The sequence below is a fragment of the Nymphaea colorata genome, chromosome 2 (genome assembly GCF_008831285.2).
Source record: "Nymphaea colorata isolate Beijing-Zhang1983 chromosome 2, ASM883128v2, whole genome shotgun sequence".
In the NCBI taxonomy this organism is placed as follows: domain Eukaryota; kingdom Viridiplantae; phylum Streptophyta; class Magnoliopsida; order Nymphaeales; family Nymphaeaceae; genus Nymphaea; species Nymphaea colorata.
In genome coordinates, this window is record NC_045139.1 from 5731142 (window position 1) to 5753007 (window position 21866).

Sequence of the window (21866 nt, forward strand, 5' to 3'; positions counted from 1 at the left end):
GTTTAGGATGTCATTGAAGTTTGACTTTTAACGATGCCTATATTCCAAACGTTGGTAAAAATAGTTACACTGACATCCATGCCATAGGCGTTGGTGAAAAAAAATGGCCAGTTTTTGCTTCCTTTTACAAAACCAGGTTTTCCTCAAATCTAGTTTTGATGGCATTCAAACACTTCAAAAACTTAATTTTAAAGGTAAAACCAGATTTTGCTTCCAAAACCTGGTTTCGAGGTGTCATTCTGACGCCTTCTAGATGTTCATACATATTTTTGGGAGGATCAATATTCTTTATGTCTCAAGTCTTCTGATCAAACTTTTTCTTTCTGAAAGCAATCTGACATCAGCGGCGTTCATCCTGCTTACAGGCAAACAAACTTTCGGAAATTGAACTCTTGACTGACTTCAACTCATTCATATCCAAAAGTCCGTAGTCAAGTCAGACAAACATCTCGTTGTCAAAGCTTTGATGAAGAGTTTCCCAATGAAGCTTCTTAGAAACAACCAATCCAACAACTTCACTATCATGCATCTTACTAATTGAAAAGGAGGGTGGTTCAACTTCTTCTTCTTCATTAAGTAGCCTCCAAGTTTGCAATGGATTTGGCCAAATAGATGAATGAGACAGGAAAAAGACAGAGCACATGGATTTCCACAGGTGGGATTAACATGAAGAAAAATGCAATCCTTTTCTTTCATGGGCACTTGTTATGTCTTTATCCCCTAATGTCCTTGTATCTAGTTGGCCAAATCTGATTTATTTTTTGTATGACCTCCATTTTATCAGCATATGATATAACTTTTACCAAATCGCAATAGCAAACTATATGTCTCCATAAGACTACCATGTTTCTGATTTCAATCTTGTCATGTCCCAAATATATATATATATATAGTTGAATTTCAACTTTCATGTACATAATTCTTGTTTTTTCATAATAAAACAGGAACTGCGGTTGCATTTGATTCCCTCGAATCACTTTCCTCTCCTCTCTACTTTTATGTGTGGATCTGAAATCTACACTTCAAGTAAGGCCCTCACTTCGATTTGAGATCTATGGATTTCAGCATTCTCACGGGCTACTGTTTTTAGATCTACACTTTGATAAACCTCAGAAATTTACGCAGCAAATCTGACCTCGGAATAATTATCAAACGGAACCTGAGGGTTTCTAGATTATAAAATGTCTGCAGGGTTGATTATGACTTCAGATTTTTTGGCACGACGTGATTTCTAGATCTTGTTTTTTCCTGCTTTACTTAGTTCATCTAGATCCCAACTCACAAGAAAACAAATCTCTAGTTGGCAGTTGATAAAAGACTCATAAAAATTGCATGAAAACCGCAAACGGCTGGTGCTGATTCATGCTCAACTGTTAAAGTTTGGCTATTATATTGAGTTATCCCATTCATTTATAGGCCAATGAGGAGACCCATCGCACTTGATGTGACCTTTCATAGTAAATGTTTTGAAATCATCAACAAATCACATTAAAAATGTTTTGCTTTCATTGGCCCCACACTCATTGATTATATCTCTGTTGGTAGTCAACAATCTTGATCTATATATAATTCATCACTGCCCAGTTTCATCTGTGCATCTTCCACCATTGTAAAGCTCAAGTCCGTCTCCATGTCTAGCAAGAACAGGGCAATTGGGGAGTCTGAAAGAATGGAGTATGGGTCCTTCAGTGGGATCTATACACCTTCACCATTTCCTGCAGAATCAATTGCATCCACAACGTTGAGTTCACAGCCAACTCTTCTTTGCCTCTCCAATCTCGTCCTCCGCTTTTTGGCGCTGCTGGTTTGCTTCTTCGCCGCTCTTCCTCTTGCTTTGGTCACTTCCTCAGCATGGCGATGGCAGTGTTCCACCTTCCGCGGCTCGTCTACCTACTGGTATGTCTAGACATATCTTTGAACTTGGCTAAACATTGAGTCTTTGGTTGGTCAGGGAGCAGCTTGGATATGAGCATAAACCAAGTTCATATTCAGTTCTTAATTTGGTTCAATTGGTCTCGTGAAAATGGGTGTGGTCAATAAGTAGAATTGTACCGAGTCCTGAAGCAAGCCAAAACCATAGAAGCATAAGGGTATGTCCTTGGGATTTATGCCGAAGGCAGTTTCCTTGGGATTTATGCCGAAGGCAGTTTCCTCTAAATAAACATTAAAAAAAAGTTAAATTATCTAAAGGAAAGTCTGTTTTAATTTGTTTAATTCACACCACACACACACATATATATATATATATATATATATCATTATTTACTAGAACTTTTGTCGTCCCTTTTTCCTAGATAGGGAAGAAATTTCTTAGGAAACGAAGTTTCTTAGAAATGAGGGGCCTTTGGTAGAAGGGCGGCGACTGACTGCAGCTTGCGAACGGACCAGCTGCTTTCCCATATGTTAACATCATATGGAAAATGGGCAGTTTGTTTCCTGCACAAAACGCCCTTAAGATGGGAACGACCTATTTTTTATGGATAATTTTTTTAATTTTTAACCATCCGGTAACATCCTACACATGAAAGATTTGAATTCACTTATATATCAAGTTTCCCAGCTAGCTGTTATGTCTAGTATTCCAATAAGAAAAGCTTAGCTAGGTAAAGAGAGCATGATGGCTAATAAGAAACGCTCCAACTAACAATAGAGTTGCAGGTAGCCAAATACCTAAAAGAACAAGTTATTAGGTAGGCTTACTCAACCTCTCTTTTGTCTTACTCAGCCATAGGATACTCGACAGTTCAGTGCCATTAGTTTATGGGCTTTAAAATAGAGGGAGTTGAACAGTGTAGGAACCAGAATTTTTTTTTTAATGTATGAAAGAACATTCATATACATAACCGACCAAATATTTAAAAATATTAATTAAAAATAAAGAAAACTTGAGGGGCTGACGTGAGCAACCCCTCAAGATATATCTTGGCAAATTTAGAATTTACTTTGATACATATATAAGTATATCTTCAAATATAAATGTTTCTAAACAGAAGTCCTTCCAGCTAATTTTTCTAACTCTGCCGCTCTGCATTTGGTGTTAAAAAATAGTTGGGAGCATTAGTTTAACCAACACAACTTTGTCTTCTATTTAAGTGGCAATTATTGTCTCAATTTTAAAATGGGATACATATATTTATAGCAAAACCGACCAACCAGAAACAGAAGGCGACGAGGCACAAGTCTAATGGGAAATATATATTTGAGTGGTTTACAAGTGATTGGTATATTAATGATTTTCTGCATATATTTTAGTGAAAGTGTATCACATCACATGGGTGGGCCAGAAGCGTACACATGTAACTTGCCTGGCCAATCATTTATAAGGCAGGCTATCGTGACAGCCCCATGTAGTAATTGGACCAACTGCCTTTTTTTATGCTCATAAAGGCCCTGCCAACTCGCTAGACTAAAGCTTTTAAGTTGAAAAGAATAGAGTTCAATTTTTCAGAGACAAGTCTCCTTTGGCACAGCCTAAAGAGCGTCTAACTATATATATATATATATATATATATATATATATATATATATATATATATATTTATTTATTTATTTATTTATTCTCTATGAAAAATGTGATTTTTTATTATCAAAATGTTGATGAGATGGCGGCGATTTGTTCTTTTTTATTATGAAAATACTATTAAATTATAAGAAATTATTAACTTAATATATGTCTTGCGTTAACCTGTTCTTATGATCGTATCAGTAAGGTTAGGTTGCAAAAAAAAAAAAAACATTCTAAACACCAAAATTAAATGGTCCGGTTTTTATTTCTCTTATAGCCATCTATTAGCTACTAGACTTTCATATGCTGGATTTGATGGAAAATTGTTTGAGTCATTGATTTGAAGGAAATCCAATGATTGAGATTAAATTGGGAAAAAGAAAATTTGATTATATTTTTTAGAAATTGAAAATACCCCACGATGGAGAAAACAAATGAATGTTGCTAATAAACATTTCTTATCTCATTTGAGGGGGAGTTTCAATCTTTTGAAAATACAATTATATTTTCATTTTTTAACTTAATTATCACTATATGTCTTTTTAAAACCTAAGTCACACGGGTACTAGTATAGGTTCCGGTAGAGGTATGGCATAGAGGATATTGATGCAGTGATTTTAGAAAAGCTGGGTAAGATGGTACGACAGGGAATATACATATATATATATATATATATATATATATATATATATATATATATATATATATATATATATATATATATATATATATGATCCACAAAATTTCTCAAAAATTAAAGAAAAAATAGAATCTAGGTGGAAGGGAAAGATCAAAACTAATAAGTTGAAGATATAAATTTTTAAGTTTAAAAGTACAGTTGTATGCAGTTATACCCACGTACATGTACAAACACAGGTATTTGGGCGACTTAGTTTAAAACCAATGGCAAATACAATTGTCATCAAGTCTACCAGATTGAGGTTTATTTATCTGTTACTAGGTACTCCCTGATTATTGCCATAATAAGCTCGATCTACTCAACTTTGCATCTGTTCAAAGGCATATGTGATATTGCTTTCAGAAGTCTACTAGTTTCTGAGAAGATCTCTGACTACATTACCTTCATGCTGGATCAGGTAAGAATACTCTTCCCCATTAGAGAGAGCTCAATAAAAATACCATTGTGTAAAGTTTTAGAAACATGAAGTTATTGTAGATGTCATTCTTTAATTCAAAGTCAAATTGCTTAATCACATCATCTTTTTGAAACAAGAATATGATGTTCTTAAACTAAGAACATATATTTTAAGAACACATTTTTTTTTTTAATATTATGCCTTTATGTAGCTCCACATCTGGTGTACATGGGTGCATGTGCATGTGTGCGTGTTTTTTTTTTGGTGGGTTGTTAATCTCTTGCTCACCCGAAATTATGTTAAAAAATTATTGTGTCTGAGGTGGTAACAGATAGTAGCGTACCTCCTCATGTCTTCATCTTCGACACTGGTTGCGAATGCCACTGTGATGCAACACTGCAGCAAGCTGGTGGCCGCCTCGGCGTGGATGTCCTTCTGTGCCTTCTTCACCATCGCCATGTCTGCCCTGCAATCAGGCTATAAGCTCTGCAAGAGAATCATCTGGTAGAAAACAACGTTGCAGTGAAAAGAATTTCGATATTGTACAAAGCCAGTTCAGTTTGTGCGAATCTCATTGAATTTTTTCTACCGTGACTTGCAGTCTCTTAACCAAAGCAAGAAGAATTTGTATTGTACGGGCGTTCGGCAAAGTAATACACTGTTTATTATTGTTCCTATTGTCAAACGGCCCCTACTGAACATTGAATATAATTAGGAGTTATTTAAGGCAATGGGAACAGTGACAAACTTTTCATGAATCTGCTCTATTTTTTTTTTCTTTGCTTTAATTTTTAGGGCGATTCATGGTACACTTCGTTACTGTTCCCATTGCCTTAATTAACAAAAAAAAAGTGCTTTGTTTATCAACTTTTGTTGCAGGATTTGTAAGTCAGAAAAATTAAAAAGTCACTATATTGACACTAATGATTGTCTATGCTGGCTTTAATGATGATTTGTGATCCTTATAGCAAACAATTTCTTAAAGTTGAACTGCGGGCATCTTCTTTTTTCACACACACAGACATATATATATTTCACTACCATATTAATTTGGAACCATGTTAATTTGTTTTACACTACCATATTTGAAGGTGAGACATGATAACCTAATATATATATATATATATATATATATATATATATATATATAGATATATATTTCTACTGACAGGAAAGTAATTTTTTCTGGTTTTTAATATTAAAATAAAAATTTTGTCCACGAAAAGTGGTTTACAATTATAAACTGGATTTAAGCCGTGGCCGAGTCGGGTTCTGTTTTGTTTACTGAAGCTATCTGGTTGGGTTCCAATATAAGTGTAAATCTCTCTTATTTATCAAGTTAGGCAACTAGCTCAGAATTTCTTCTATGAAAACTTCAACACTAGGCTTTAGCAGAAAGATACAACTATAGTCTTAAATATCGTTACGGAGTTTTAAACGGCAACGTTTTTCTCAGGTATAATATGACAGACATAAAAAAATATAGGAAAGAAAGGGAAAATTGTATTTTTTTAAAATTTAAAAACTAAACATGGAGAAAATAAAATAAGTGAAAAAATAATAACACAAACATCAAAAGCTAAGTAGATTTGCAATAAATACAAAATGAAAATAAAAAAAACTGTTTGGCATTAAAAAAATGAAAAAGTAAAAACAACTCATTAAAAATGAGTTTTTTCGTTTTTCACATTTTTTTCAAAAAAACACAAATTTTAAAGTTTTAAATGACATGTCATTTTTTCATGTTTTTTTTTTTCGTGCTTTTTCGAAAATAATGCGTTTCTTGTGACTATGGATAGAACTACTAGAAGACTATATCTTAGATACCAGATGATATTTCAGAACTTATTCTTTAGATCCATGATTTTCAACAATGATCTTAGGTCTTTTGTTTTTAGTGATGCAGAATTTAATTAGAACATAAATTTCTAACCTTTGCATTTTCAATTCATAGATCTCATAGATTCATGGATGCGAGGACAGCAAAAATCTTCAACATATTTAACAGTAATACAAAATATTTCAAACTTTGCAATGTTTTAGAAGTAACTAAGTTTATCTATAGCTGATTAAAAAGGTTTATAAGTTTAACTTTGTCAAGTTCAAAGTTCAGTCAATAAGTTACCATTTTGAGCTCTAAAATTAACATGAAAATTTTAATTACATGATTTTGTGAATATTTTCTCAGGGGCAACTTTATAGCATTAACAAAGACAAAATAGATCCAAATTATAACCAATTTAAACATTTATGAAAAGAAAGTTGTCCGATTAGGTAATGTAAAAAATGTGTTGGTATTAACAAGAAACCTGTGTGCATTTAGGTATTCTATTTAGTTTATATCTTTAACTGAACTGAGGTTAGTGACAATAATTTAGCAGTGGAAACTTTGTTTTTGATTGAAAAACTTGGGTGTGTTTTCAACAGTATGAAATAGCAAGGTGCCTTTTTCAATTATAGTCAAATCTTTGGTGCATCTTGAAAAAATTTCAAATTAAAAAAGAAAATTTTCTATAGCTGCAGTATCTGTTGATAATATTTACTTGAGCAAGTTGCAGAGGACAAGATTAGACAGGAATATTTGAGTAACCCACATACTCCCAACTTGGTGCCATACTTAAGATCAAATTGGTCAATTATGACATATTTTCAAGACAAGCTAGGTGATTTTCTATAGTAAAATCATCTCATAATAAAGATTCAATTCATAGAGGTTAGGTAACTTGTCCTTTGCTGTTGCCATCAGGAGTGAATTTTTAATCCAAGAAAGCAACACTGTTGTCGATTATAAAAAGAAGGTGGCAGGATAAGATCATCTTCATAAGGTTGACCAGAAGCACATGATATTTAGGAAATAAATAAATGTACCCTGTAGATTACTCTCTCTCTCTCTCTCTCTCTATATATATATATATATATATATATATATATATATATATATATATATATATATATATATATATATATATATATATATATATATATATATATATATATATATATATATATATATATATATATATATATATAATATTTGCTTTGTTGATGACACAAGCTTCACACTCTTTCCAATTTCAGGTTCATATGAAAGACCTTAAGTAGAGATGTCCATGGATTGGATTCGGATTATATATGTGACTAATAGGGATGAAGTTGGATTTTAAGAAGTGATATTGGATAGTATATTCGAATTTGGATTCAGCTTTAAATAAATATCCAGTAGAATTTGGATTTGGATTAGAAGTCGGATTTAGCTTCAACAGAGATATATTAAGAAACAAAATATCAACATATTGGGTGGTAGACATAGATGAAAGAGATATCAAGGCAATATAACACAAGAAAAGTTGACGGTTGAAAAGCTATGTATGACCTTTGTATTTCATGAAAACATGTCAACAACTGTGATTGTCAACAAAAAAAACTTTGTTGAGACCATCTGCATCATTAAATTCAGGGACGGCATTGTGAATTTGGAAATATTGAAGATTGGAACATCACCTCTCTCTCTCTCTCTCTCTCTATATATATATATATATATATATATATATATATATATATATATATATATATATATATATATATATATATAACTGTGATTAATGTGGAATGCTCAAAATTATGTCAAAAAGGCATGAAAATGTACTGGAACAAATACGATTTTATGAGAACACATTAAGATCACCTGTTTTAGCCTTTTGGGCTCATAAAAGACACGCTACACATTTAACTTTCGTGATCTTTGTTGTCGATAGTTCTTAATCATCTCTCCTATCTGCTCTCAGAGAGATCCATTGTTTAAATAATCACCAAGATCCTCATTGAAGGAGATCCACCGTTTAAACGGACGGCGGATTTCAAATGCACACTTTTCAAATCCAAAACCATGGATCTGAGATCCAACCGCAGAATATATATATATATATATATATATATATATATATATATATATATATATATATATATATATATATATATATATAGAGAGAGAGAGAGAGAGAGAGAGAGAGAGAGAGAGAGAGAGAGAGAGAGAGAGAGAGATGGAGCAAGGAGGCAGTACGCCGGTGGGGACTCCGAGCCGATATGTGGCGGCAGCCTTCTCCTCCCCATATCCATTGCCATCACCTTCGCCGTTCGCACTGTCCATCGTGTCCACGGCGGTGAGCACCAAGCCTCCCGTCCTTCACATCTCCGACCTCATCCTCCGCGCCTCGGCTCTCCTCCTCTCGCTGGTGGCAGTTCTGATGCTTGTTCTCATCGGTCCACGGACCAGCAATGGCGGCAACAGAGGAAGCCACTGCCCCTCGTTCTGCCGCTCATCTTCTTACTGGTACTCCCACTTTAATTTCCTCATTATACCGTTGTCCTTCTTTTCTATCTCTTTCTCCTTTTGCTATACAGTATGGAAAGTTAAATTATGTTACGTATTGGATCCTTTCTTTCTTTCTATCTTCCAGCCTTCTTAGAGTCTTGAAGTTGTTCTTCATGAAGAATCCAAATAAATCATTGATGAAATCTATGTGTTGAGAGATAAGGATTCAAAATTGAAGTTGTTCTTCATGATGAATCCAAATAAATCATTGATGAAATCTATGTGTTGAGAGATAAGGATTCAAAATTGAAGTTGTTCTTCATGATGAATCCAAATAAATCATTGATGAAATCTATGTGTTTAGAGATAAGGATTCAAAAGAAGTAAGGAAAGGAAAAATTGAAGAAAACTTCATGTGCAGATTGGATTTCAAAAACACCCAAGTTCTCAGCTGTGTCTGCTCATCAAATCCTAACCGGACATCAGAAATTCATAATTTCTGTTTTTCTCTTTGAGTTCTTCATCTCAAAAAAAAGAAAAAGAAAGCAAAAATAATTACATTATATATATATATATATATATATATATATATATATATATATACTAGGGAATCTGGGCTATGGGAAAAACGATTTTTGAGTTCTCAGCCCAGCCAAACGGCCTTCTCTCCTACCCAGTCTACCATTACAAGCAATCCTGAGAAAGTCTAACCTATCAGAATTCTCAGGAGCTCATGCTTGAAACTCTATTTCTAGGAATTCCTGCTGCTTTCCTAGGAAAATTGTGGTTGAATAAACTGAAAATGACTGTTCGTAGACCAGCCAAACGGACCCTCTCCACCAAGTCCCAATCATAAGAAATTAAATCCAGTCTATCAGAATTCTCAGGTACTGCTCTCTAGCTCATGCGTGAAACTCCGTTTCTATGCGAATTCCTGCTGCTTTCCAGGCTACGAAAATTGCGGTTGAACAAGTCAAAAATGACTTCGGAGCAGTTCTCTGTGTCGTTATCTTACCATCTAAAGTGGGTTGACTAGAGAAATGGAATTCATTAGCGTAAACCTCAACTATGTCAAGCATGTATTTGATAATGAGTACTTCAGATGGGAAGAAATAAATTAATAATAAATCCATTTACTATCTTGTAATTGGATTCAGGCATTCAGCATTTACAGGAAAGAAGGGTGTTATCTACTGGATTCAAATGCACTTAAAATCAGATTTTCATTGAAAAAAGAGAAAAAAAAAAGTTTATTGAGTTCATTAGAAGTCTGCTCTTGACCATCATCAACAACAAGAGTTCTATCTTCTAGTTATTTTTTTGGATTGCAAATGGTGGTGTGGTATAAGTTACTTTTGAGTTGAAGGGAGCAACCATAAGTTCACCCAAATTCCGAAGCAACCATGGACCTCATGAGCAGGGGAAATGGAAGACGGGCTTCAGGTTTTGGGGTATCTCCTTCCATCCTTCGGCTAAGTTAGGCTTTTAGAAGCTCGTGATTGATCATATTTTTCCTTGATTTTCTTGCTTTTTTTTACATCTCTTAATTTTTTAATTATGAAGAAATAATTTTATTTTGTACTTTATTTTAGTTTAAACTTTTGTAATTAGTGTTGAACCCCATAATTATATTATTCACCAGAAAAGCTTCTCATTTACGGAAGTATACTATCTTTGTGTAGTCACTAGCTAATAGAAGATCATTTTGGAGCATCATATCACCTATCTATTTCATCAGGTTTAGATACTGATAGTTCTATAAATGACCTAAGTGACTTTTGATTACTACCCAACTAAAAAACTTTGGACATGTAAGACCCAGCTACTCCAAACTTGGATTTTGGATTTGGAGCTCCTGTGGAACCAACAAGTCCATACCATACCAGATCTTCCGCTCGGATATAAGATTCAAAACCCTGAAAAACACTAGGATGTGTAGGGGGTTCATATATAAGACCTTGTTTGGATCTGTAATTCTTCGTAAGATACAAGGTTGGATCTGGATCTTGGATCGGGTCCACGCCAAGGGCCACTATGTCGGTGATGGGTCCACAAGGGCAGTGTGGACACTCGATGTTTAATTTGATGACCTTGTGGACAGTGAAGAGTACAAGAAACGCCAGGCTCATTTTTTAGGACTGTTAGGCAGATGTCCACATAAACTCCGACTCATATTTTGGATCTTTCCTTCCGTCCATACGACTCCATCATGGAAAATTCATGCACAATTTTTTTTTATTCTGAATAGTTCACACTCAACTTCGAAATTATTTGTAATTAGTTATTAGGGTATTATTTGACTAAGGGAACATCAAAGTTTCCACCCAACCCGTCGTTTTCTTAGAGTATATGACATACTTACCATGTTTTATATGTTAATTTGGACCTCCTAGTATACATACTACTAATATTGTAATACATGTTCCCACATTTTACTAAATGATATTTTGGAATTTCACAGTGAGTACTGCATTTGCCCTTATGTGAATGATGTCTTTTGTTTATCAATAAAGGCATTTTGCCGCTAAAATTTGTAGTACCGTGCACAACTCTCGGTGCATGACATATTTTTTTTTTTATTGGCTCACTTTTAAAAGGTCTATAACCAGCACAAAAGTTAGAACAATTTACTAGAGGGGCACTTGTTTAAAAATACTCAAATTTGATGGGGCATTTATATATATATATATATATACAAGAATAAATATTTAAGTTTCCCGTTTAAAAATAAAAAACTTTTAAAAGACTGCTACCACTTGTTTAAAGATACTTAAATCTGGCAGATGCTTATATATTTATAAAAATAAATATTTAAGATTTTTATTTAAAAATAAAGAACTCTCATGCATAGACGTGTATATATAACCAGCTTCCATGTGAACTAGGCCACTTGTGAGAATTTTATGAGCTTAGCTATTCTTTCGCTATCTCTCTATCTCTGTCTATGGACCTGGTGAGTCCAATTCTTATGGTAAACAGGCTTACGTGAAGAAGACGATACAGAGCGTGATCTGACTGCAACCATGACCTCTTGACTGCAGGTACGCGGTCATCGTTGCTTTCCTTTCCCTGCTCTACGCTGCTCTGCAACTGTTCAAAGGAATAATCCAGATCGCTCTCAAAGGCTTCATTCCTGAGAAATTTTTGGACTATTCAGGCTTCATTATCGATCAGGTAACACAAGTTAAACCAATTCGAGAGAGAGAGGGATGCCTAAATGTTATTAAGGATTTCAAACAGTTTTATGATCTATGGATTCTTCATCAATATTATAATATGCAAGGTGATGATTGCAGGGATACTGATTAATCCTTCTTTGGTATACGCAGTTAATGGCTTATCTTCTTCTCTCTTCGTCGTCCATCCTGCTGAATGCAACGATGGACGGAGCGACAGGTGGCTGCAAGAAGACGGTGAGAGCTTCGGTGGTCGCGTCCTCGCTCTGCTTCTTGGTTCTCGCCGCCTCTGCGCTGTTGTCTGGTTACAAGCTCGGCAAGCGGCTTATATGGTGAAAAGGCCAAAGAGCAATGGATTATTTTAAAAATGTATCATTTGATCAAGCAAAGTTCCGTCTGTGTAGCCATTGGTGCTGGAAGATCTTTATTCTTCGTGTACCTTCTCAGTTTTCACCATTCAATGATTCTTGTGTGTATAAACACACACACACACGCATATATGAACAAAGGAGGGGATGGAATGATCCAGTCCAACCTCTGGATCTGGATAGGGCCAAATTGAATTCAGCTCTAAAAAATACATTGCGCACTTAAAAAATTATATTTTTTTTAATATAAAACATTTTTTTTTTCATTTGCCAGGGTGGGGCCATGGCCTAGGCACCCCCCCCGCCCTTGGTGACACCCTAAATAAAATTTTTCTCAGGAATCAACTCTTATTTTTTCAAAAACTTAAGAGGGGCCAAACTAAGGTTGTCGAAAATTTTGACCTCTAAAATTTATTTATTTTTAGGATGACCCCTATTCAACCCAACATCAATAGAATAGAGCAAAGGAAAGACACTCGGTCTATAACGCCCTCCTACATAAGGATATCAACGAATTGGTTTTGAATAAGACACACTTTTAACCGTATCTGCCTTTTCGAATATTCAAATATGAACAAACAAAAGTCTTATTCGAGACTTGGTCACAATTCGAATTCATACATTTATATCTAAATCTGAATATGAATTTTGAACCGAATTTGACCAGTTTTAAAAATGTAAGAACATTAAATATATGATATTTGTTTAAAAATAGATTAGATCTGAATTTGTATCCAAATCCAAATCCGATTGGATGTCATTACAATGCAAATCTGATCCGATTTCTTAATTGGGTATTGATTTTTTCGTATCCTATTTTTTTGAGATGGTTCTGTTGGATGTCTAATCCAAATCTGATATATTGACATTCCTACTCCGACACCATGTCTGATTGAGATTTATAAAGTGGTTGTCTAATCCAAATCTGATATATTGACATTCATATTCCTTCTAAAACATGGAGCCGGCACATTCATGGAGGGCTTGTTGGTTTTTTTTTGGGGGGGTTTTTCTCCGTATTTGAGGAAGGACTGCTTTGAAGTATGGGTAAAAAGTAATACATTCATCAACTAGAGGTTCACACATCCACTATTTGCACTAGTTAGAGAAATGACACATAGAGAAATCAAATTGACAACTGGACTTTCACTAACCTGTCAATCCGACCAACTACGCTACACTCCTCGGGGCTTACTCGTGAGTATTTTGAGCAAAATGAACTACTCAAATGTTGAAACCGTTGTGGCTTGCTTATTTTAATTAAACAGTTACCTATATCATATATCTCATAAAAAATGTAGTTTTAAGTAAGGAAACATCTTCACAAGAACATCTCGAAATTGGCCAGAATAAAAAGAGCCAGTCTTTTACTTTTTCTAAAACACACCTAAGTTTTTCACCATTAATTAAAAAACAAATCTTTTATCATTTAACCCTATCTAGGTTAACGAAACTAAGCTGGTTAAAGCCGATGTTTATTTTTTTTCTTAAAGAAGATGAAAATAGATAACAAAATCACTACTTAAAATGGCCTGGTATGTATACCTTTGTCAATACTGCAAAGTTATTCAAGGAATGCATTAGCAAAATTACGTATACTTTTCTTGTGATTTTTGAAGTGCAAAATTGTAAGTATCTTCTATTATAATAATTAGTTTAACAAAACTAGTCTTATGGATCATTTTTATTAATTAAAAAAGTTTTCAGTATGGAATAATTAATTGAGTTCTTACAGCCACGAATTCTATAAGTTGTACATTTCAAAACTTTTTTCCAAAAAATTCATAATTTCAACCTGCGATTGCCGGGTCCCTAGTGATTCAAAAATTTACAATTATTAAAAATAATATAAGCCAGCTTTCTCATGCTTGAGAATACCTTCTAACTATATGGTTACGTAATTTTTTTTTTTCGGTTTATCTTTTTCTTATATTACAATGAATTTTACTCCGACTAACCAAATGAAGAAAATGACTTCGTCTGCAACCCATTTTTCGCATGCAAACCACATATTTTCATTAAATTACTAAAGAGACCTCCAAATAAAACGTGCACATGAAAGTCTAAACTTCTCCTCATGAGGAAAGGAAATGGTCCCTAAGAAAGAGAACCAAGAGAAAATAGAATATTAATGTTTGTTTGGTCAACTCCAATAAAGGATAGGCTGAAAATTACCAAAATACCCATTCTAGTCAAACGACAAATTTCTCTTTGTAAGGGTATAAGTAAAATTTGAAAAAAGAAAATACCATAAAATTATTAAAATTCTCCTTTGATAACAGATGAGATCATGTACATGAAAAGTCGAAGTTGGTTTCATACACTATGTTGTTATGCTAGATGCATTTCTTTGAGAACATGTTCGGGCATGTGTCATGCGGAGTCAAGGGGGCCTGCATAGGCCTAAGTCCTACCTCAAAATTTTTTTGAAAAAATTTACATGTAAATTTTAGAAAATTTTATTTGTTTTATATAAAAATTTTGAAAAATAATATTTCAACTCATGTCAAAATTTAAAAACTTTAACAAAAAGCTGTGCATGATGCACTCCAGTACACGTCTGGCCTTTATTCTTGTTCTTATTAAGCATGACGTATAAACTACTTTGTAATGGACTGCCAAAAACTTGAACCCATGGATAAAAAATTTGAGTTTCATCGATTCATTTAAAGCAGAAGATTGAAAATGGAAGATTCTTTCATGCACTTTGAAGCAAGATTTTTTTTTAAAAGTAAAGAAAAGGCCTTTTTAAAATATTAAAAAGAAAAGAGAAATTTGAAGACTTATGTGTGAGAGAGAGATATAGCAAAGCCAACAAGAAAGGTTCTTTATAAGGAAATTGCTTGGGTTGGTCAATTGTCTATGTATTCATTACAATTAAAATAAGATACAAGACATTAGTGAATAGTGGTAATGGACCTATTTGGAGGTCCACAATTCGTATCCAGCTTTTAAGAAACACTTCAAGTCGTTCAAATTAAGAAAATGAAATTATTATTGGAGTAACAAATGAAGCTGATAAGTAGTCAGTTTTTGTTTAGAAATATTGTGAATTTGTAGCATTAATAAGAACAGAACATCAATATGTAAGTTGAAACATAGCTGAACGTCACCTAAGGTACTAAAAGCGTAATACTTTCAGAGAAAGGAAAAGATGAGCGCTTCGGATTTCATCCTTAAGACTGAAGAGAGTAAAAAAGGAAAACAAAGACTCTCAAACCCCTTTTCTAAATTAGAAGCAAAAGATTGGGCCTCGAAATAAAAATGTTCAATATAAAACCCCAGACGACGCAGTTGAAAGCAAATTTTCAAATAAAAAAGCCGAAGAAATTAGCTCTAACGACGAAGAAGGAGGAGGAGATGGAGGCGGAGCAGGAAAGGGAGAAAGGAATGGCACCGCCGGTCTCGAGCATGGCGGGAATCAACTGTCCACGGCATTCACAGCCGACGGCACCGCCTGTCTCGAGCATGGCGGGAATAAACTGTCCACGGCATTCACGGCCGACGGCACCGCCGGTCTCGAGCATGGCGGGAATAAACTGTCCACGGCATTCACGGCCGACGGCACCGCCGGTCTCCAGCATTATGTCCCTCTCCAACGTCTGCCTTCGTTTCTGCGCTTTGCTCTTCTCCTGCTTGGCTCTGGTGCTTCTCTCCATCGCTCCCTCTCAATCAGACTGCACGCGCTGCCATGCCTGCCACGTTTCTTCCCTTTCCAGGTACGTCTGCCTTGATCTATACATCAACTTGCTCAGCGTTCGTTGGTGCAACTTCTTGAGCTTCGTAGAGAGTGAATTCAGGATATTGCTGTTAGAACTGGATAATCCGACAAATGAATTAGAAGTTTAATGACTTCGAAAGCCGTCGTTAATGGCTGCTCTTTAATTTAACGACTTCTTTGCCAACGCGCCTGGTCACATGTGATGGGATCCTGATACGGGGAGGTTGGGGGCGACAAGCAGTGACTTCTACCAGATCCTCACCTGTTCACGCAATGTTTTCTCCAGTCAGACAGGAGAACAGCATCAATGAACAGGATTCAGGGGCAATGTGATTCATGAATAAAATTTGAAGCTTCCTTTGTTTTCAACGTAGGCTGGATCTTAGGAATTCAATCTTGAATCTGTTTGGTTAGACTTGATTTCATACGTTGTTCATGAATCTCCATAAATTTTGATGGTGTTTGAATGTTGGGAGATTGGGAAGGTTGTGTTTCTGCAGCCACATGAAATGTTTGGGAATCATTTTCATAAAAAGTAAGGCATGCAATTAGCTGGTGGAAAATACACTCGCTGTTTGACATGAAATCAGGGTAAGAGCCATAAATGTTTTTCTATTACGAGGGCTGAACTATGATTTTGAAATTTTAATAAGAGCTAAAATATATATTTTTAAAATTTTTTATATAAGCTAAATGATTTTTTTAATTACATGTAATCCTCACTTTAATCGAAATTATGAGGATAAATGCAACAAGAAGATCATATGTTTTCATTGTCAAGAAAAATGACATACTAAACCTAGATGTCTTAAATTGAGGTTTCGGAAAGATAGATTGCCTTGTCAACCCCTTGGATGTGACTTCTTGACAGAAATTGCTAATCAAACGGATTTATGTGCCTGAGAGTTTTGAAAATTCACACAAATCGTTCAAAATTTGGATTTGGATATGTTTTTTTGTTATTAGTATTTAAATTTAAATATGCGAATTTATATCTAAAAAAGCAGATATAGTTAAGGGTTTATTTGATTCAAATCTGATCTAGGTTTGTTTAGTGGGGGTGGGGGTGCTGAAGCTTCTCTTTATTTCCCTTTGTCCTTTGGGTCTATGACTGCATCGAAAACATGAGTGAGAAGTCATATTTGCAATTAGATGAATAGCAATTACAAAAAAACAAATTAATAATCAAATTTTCAACAGCCCTGAATCACAGGGCAGAGCCAAGGGGAGCCACAGGGCCCTGCCCCTCCTCTAAAAAAATAAAAAATTTAAAGGTAAATTTAGATATTTTCACTTGTTTTATATAAATTTTTTTAAAAATGATATTGGCCAAGAGCTTATTTAAAAACTTCATTTAAAAATTGGCGACAGTAAAATGTTGCCACCTCTTGAAAACTTTTTCTAAAACCCATCTAAGTTTGCACCATTAATTAGAGAACAACCTTTGGAGAATTAACCTTTTCCAGGGTATTAAGAGAATGGTCTAATTTTTTTTTACATTCAAAATTTACGATTATTAAAAATAGTTTAAAGCAGCTTTCGAATATTCGTAATACCTCCTAACTAGATGGTTACGTAAACTTTTTTCAACAGTTTTAGTAATTTTTTTGTTGCAATGAATTTGATTGTACCAACCAAATTAATGAAAATGACTTTGTTTGCAACCAGTTTTATATAGTTGGCAAACTCATGACTCATACTCAAATCCACTTATGACCAGGTCACCGGGTCAGCGAGTTGAGTCATCGACTCAGTTAAGTTTTAAATAACCTGAATTGGGTGAGTCAAGACGAGTCAGGGTGAGTTGGGTCGAGTCAAGGGTGAATCAGGTATGAGCTAGGCCAACATTGACTAGTGGCCAAGTATTCTAACAATATGAGTTGACTTGGTGATTCCGGAGCCAACGTATGAGCTGCTCTGTAATGGATATCCAAGAAACTTGGACATGAATAGAAAATTTGAGTTCCATTTACTCAATAAAAAGCCACAGATTAAAAATGGAAGTTTTGCCACACGAGATTGAGTTGTGTGCGCACCTTTGTACATAAGTATGCACCAAATGAGGTAAGGGTATTTTTTGAAAATTTTGAAATTTTTATAAATGTTTTGGAATTTTTCACTTTTCACAATTTTTTTTCTACTCCTCTAAAAAGTTTTGTTTTGTGTTTTAAAGTTTTGGAATCTGCACATAACCACCTTCAACGGTTGAAAGCAAGGCTTTTTCAAAAGATTTTAAAAAGAAAGAGAATGAAGATTAAAGGAAGAGAGATGGCAAAGCCAACAAGAAAGGTTCCCATTTGTAGTCTATGGATTGCAATTAAAATAAGATGCCTGACAATAATAAATAGTGGGTAATGAACCTAATTGTAGGTCTACATTACATATATAGCTTTTAAGAGACCAAATTATTCTCGAGAAAATTAGTGTAAGTGGTAGAAAGTTATTCTGGATTTCAAGTTCTTGTAGCATCAGCGCTTCCAGTTGCAAGGGTGGAGTTACAAATTTTTCATGAGGAGGATCAAATTAAAGTTTTCAAATTTTGACTAGGACTGAAATATCATTTTTTAAAATTTTTATATACAACAAATAAAATTTTTTAAAATTTATTTGTAAATTTTAAAAAATAATAAAATAGGGCTAAGGCCCAACCAAGCCCTACATTTTCTCTGCCCTTTTGAAATAATCTTACTTTTCTCTCTAGAGTACAAAAAAAAAGAGAGGCTGAGAGACCTCTGTGTGAATTAAAAGCAAAAAATGGGACATCGAAATAAAACTATTCCCGGGATGCGATATAAAACCCCGGATAACGCAGTTGAAAGCAAAATTTCAAAGAAGAAATAAAGAAATTAGCGAAGAAGAAGAAGGAGGAGGCCAGAAAGGGATGCCGGGAATCAATTGTCCACGGCATTCACGGCCGACGGCACCACCTGACTCGAGCATTATGTTCCTCTCCAACCTCTGCCTTCGCTTCTGCGCTTTGCTCTTCTCCTGCGTGGCTCTGGTGCTTCTCTCCATCGCTCCCTCTCAGTCACATGGCACGCGCTGCCATGCCTGCCTCATTTCTTCCCTTTCCAGGTACCTCTGCCATGATCTGTACATCAACTTGCTCAGCCTTAGTTGGCGTAACTTTTTTTCAGCTTTCTAGACGGTAAAAATCGGGATATTGCTGTTCACATTTAGACGCAGAGAACTGGATAATCCGGCAAATACAAATCCTGCAGTTAAAAGTTTAATGACGGCTTTCGAGTTGTTACTGGTTGTTTTTTAATGGACTGCAAACAGTAACATTTTGATATTATCTCGTGAACGTTACAAGTGTTTCATGAATCTAATCCATTTTTAGACAGATTTACGTAGTAACAATGTATTACTGTTACCAATCTACCTCTAATTTAACGGCTTCTTTCCTGCCTGGCCTTGTCCCATGCATGGAATTATCACCTGTTCAGGCGATCTTGTTTCCAGTCACAGACAGGAAAGCAGCATCAGATGATCAGAGGCAATGTCATTCATGAATAAAATTTGAAGCTTCCTTTGTTTTCAATATAGTCTGGAAGGTAGAAATTCAATCTTGAATCGGTTTGGTTAGATGGGTAGAGGATGTGATTTCAAACTTAAGCTCCAAAAAATAATTTTGATGGTATGTGAATGTTGGGAGGTTGGGAAGGTTGTGTTTCTGCAGCCACATGAAATGTTTGGGAATCATTTTCGTGAAAAGGGGATTAATTCGGTGAACACTTTCTCAATTTTAGTTCATAAGGATCAGTTTTTTATAGTTATACTTTTCAAAAGAACTTTGAAAAAACTTAATTATTGAATGCTTAGAACGAACTAATATACTTATAAATATCGTTTTCCGGTTTTAAAACAGTAAATTTTATCTTCTGTATGATAAACTTGTTTTTTTTTTGAAGAAAAGTTTGGCAAATTTAAAAAAATTAATCTTTTGATGAAAAAAGACAGCCAAAATCTTAAACAAAATGCTAAAAATTTGAAAATTAAACATGAAATATACGAAAAAGTGTGTCTTTTGTTGCAGTTTTAGTGTTTTTGAAAACCACGTTTTTTCCTTTTTTTTTCTTTTCGGCTGATATATTTTTAATGTCTTTTAACACTTTTTTTTTTTTCTAAAAAAACACATTTTGTATGGCTATGGAACCCACACAACTCTCTGTCTCTTGTCACTCCAGGTTGATGCATATATGTGCATGCACTAGGGCGGTGCGCGCATGTTCGGGCCCGAGCACCTTTTCTGTGTTGTGTAATGTGTAAGGGGAATTTTCATTTCAGAGCGCAAGATTTCTGGATTTTTAACATTACAGACAAATCTGGATTTTGTGATAGTAAATATTTAAATACCACACCACAGTGGCCACGACAAGGCAAGTGGAAGGAACACATGAAGCATATCGTTATTCAAGGCCTCTCTTGTATTTATAAATCATGGCTGGACTTGGATTTAAGGCCTTCAATTATTTGGCGGGGAATACACCAGCTCTTTGGCATGAAATGAACGTAGGTTTACAGAAAAATGAAGGTTATAAGTCAAGTCAAACCCTTGGATGTGATTTCATGATTGACTTGGCAAACATCTTGTCACAAATTTCTGATCAAACTCATATATTTGCCTGAGTTTATTTCTAAGTGTTGAAAAGTTGAATGGTTAAGAACAAATCTCATGGTTGCTGTCATGCTTATTTGGAGTACAAATGACGGCAAAATGCGACATTTGGTCTGAGTTAGTTAAAGGATGTGTTGTAGGTCCACCTAAGCCCCAAAGTAAACCAAAACTTTAGAATCATAAGGGTTTGACCTTGAGGGTTTTACGTGCAATGCAGTTTTTCCTAAATAAACATTAAAAAAACTTTTGGATAGAATTAATAACTCTTTTTTATCAAAACAATCATGATGGAGAAGGATTATATTGATTCTTGGGGCGATCAATTCAATGTTATTAGAAACCATAGTCAAATAATGTCTCGGAGTTTTAAACGACGAGGTTTTTTTCGAGTATAATACAGTAGACTTGAAAAATATGAGAAAAAATGGAAAAATAGTATTTTAAAAAAAATTTAAAAACAAAAAATAAGAAAAAAATGAAATAAGTGAGAAAATAATAACACAAACATCAAAAGATAAGTAAGTTTGCAACAAATAAAAAAATAGAAAATACAAAAAAAAAACTATTTGACATTAAAAATGAGAAAAATGAAAAAATGTGAAAAAAAGCACTTGCTTTTTTCAAGAAGACGTATTTTTTTAGTTTTAAACGACATTTTATTTTCTCATGTTTTTTTCGTGTTTTTTCGAAAATAACGCACTTTTTGTGACTATAAATTTATTAGAAACAACCCAAGTCAGCCTCGCAAAGCGGTTCGGTGCGGATGATTCAACAGTGCTGTAACTCTTTACATAGGTTAAAGATCATACTCTATATGCATGACCAAAATTTTCAGGGCATTCATATAAAGTTGGGTTTGTTAATCTTGAGGAGAAGTAGGCGTCTACATGAGAGAAGTTGTTCAATGGCCTTATGAGGCAATTAATGTGTTGAGATAATTAGTAAACAACTTAACTTATAATATAGTATGTCAACTCCAAAGTGGTTGAGTGGAATATTTATGTGCATATAGATGATATATACATCTCTGCACGTCCTTCTGACAAAATTTTCTGCGGCAACCAAT

The 21866-nt window shown here is 34.5% G+C and overlaps 1 protein-coding gene across 1 annotated transcript; it reads left to right on the forward strand.

Moving 5' to 3' along the window:
* The first annotated feature begins 1598 nt into the window (after positions 1-1598).
* LOC116246921 (uncharacterized) lies at positions 1599-12582 on the forward strand. The gene is made up of 6 exons (XM_031618843.2): positions 1599-1896; positions 4467-4602; positions 4934-5107; positions 8592-8932; positions 11956-12088; positions 12244-12582. Exons 1-6 carry the CDS (start codon positions 1631-1633, stop codon positions 12424-12426), a joined length of 1233 nt encoding a protein of 410 aa, XP_031474703.1. The 5' UTR covers positions 1599-1630; the 3' UTR covers positions 12427-12582.
* The last annotated feature ends 9284 nt before the right edge of the window (positions 12583-21866 follow it).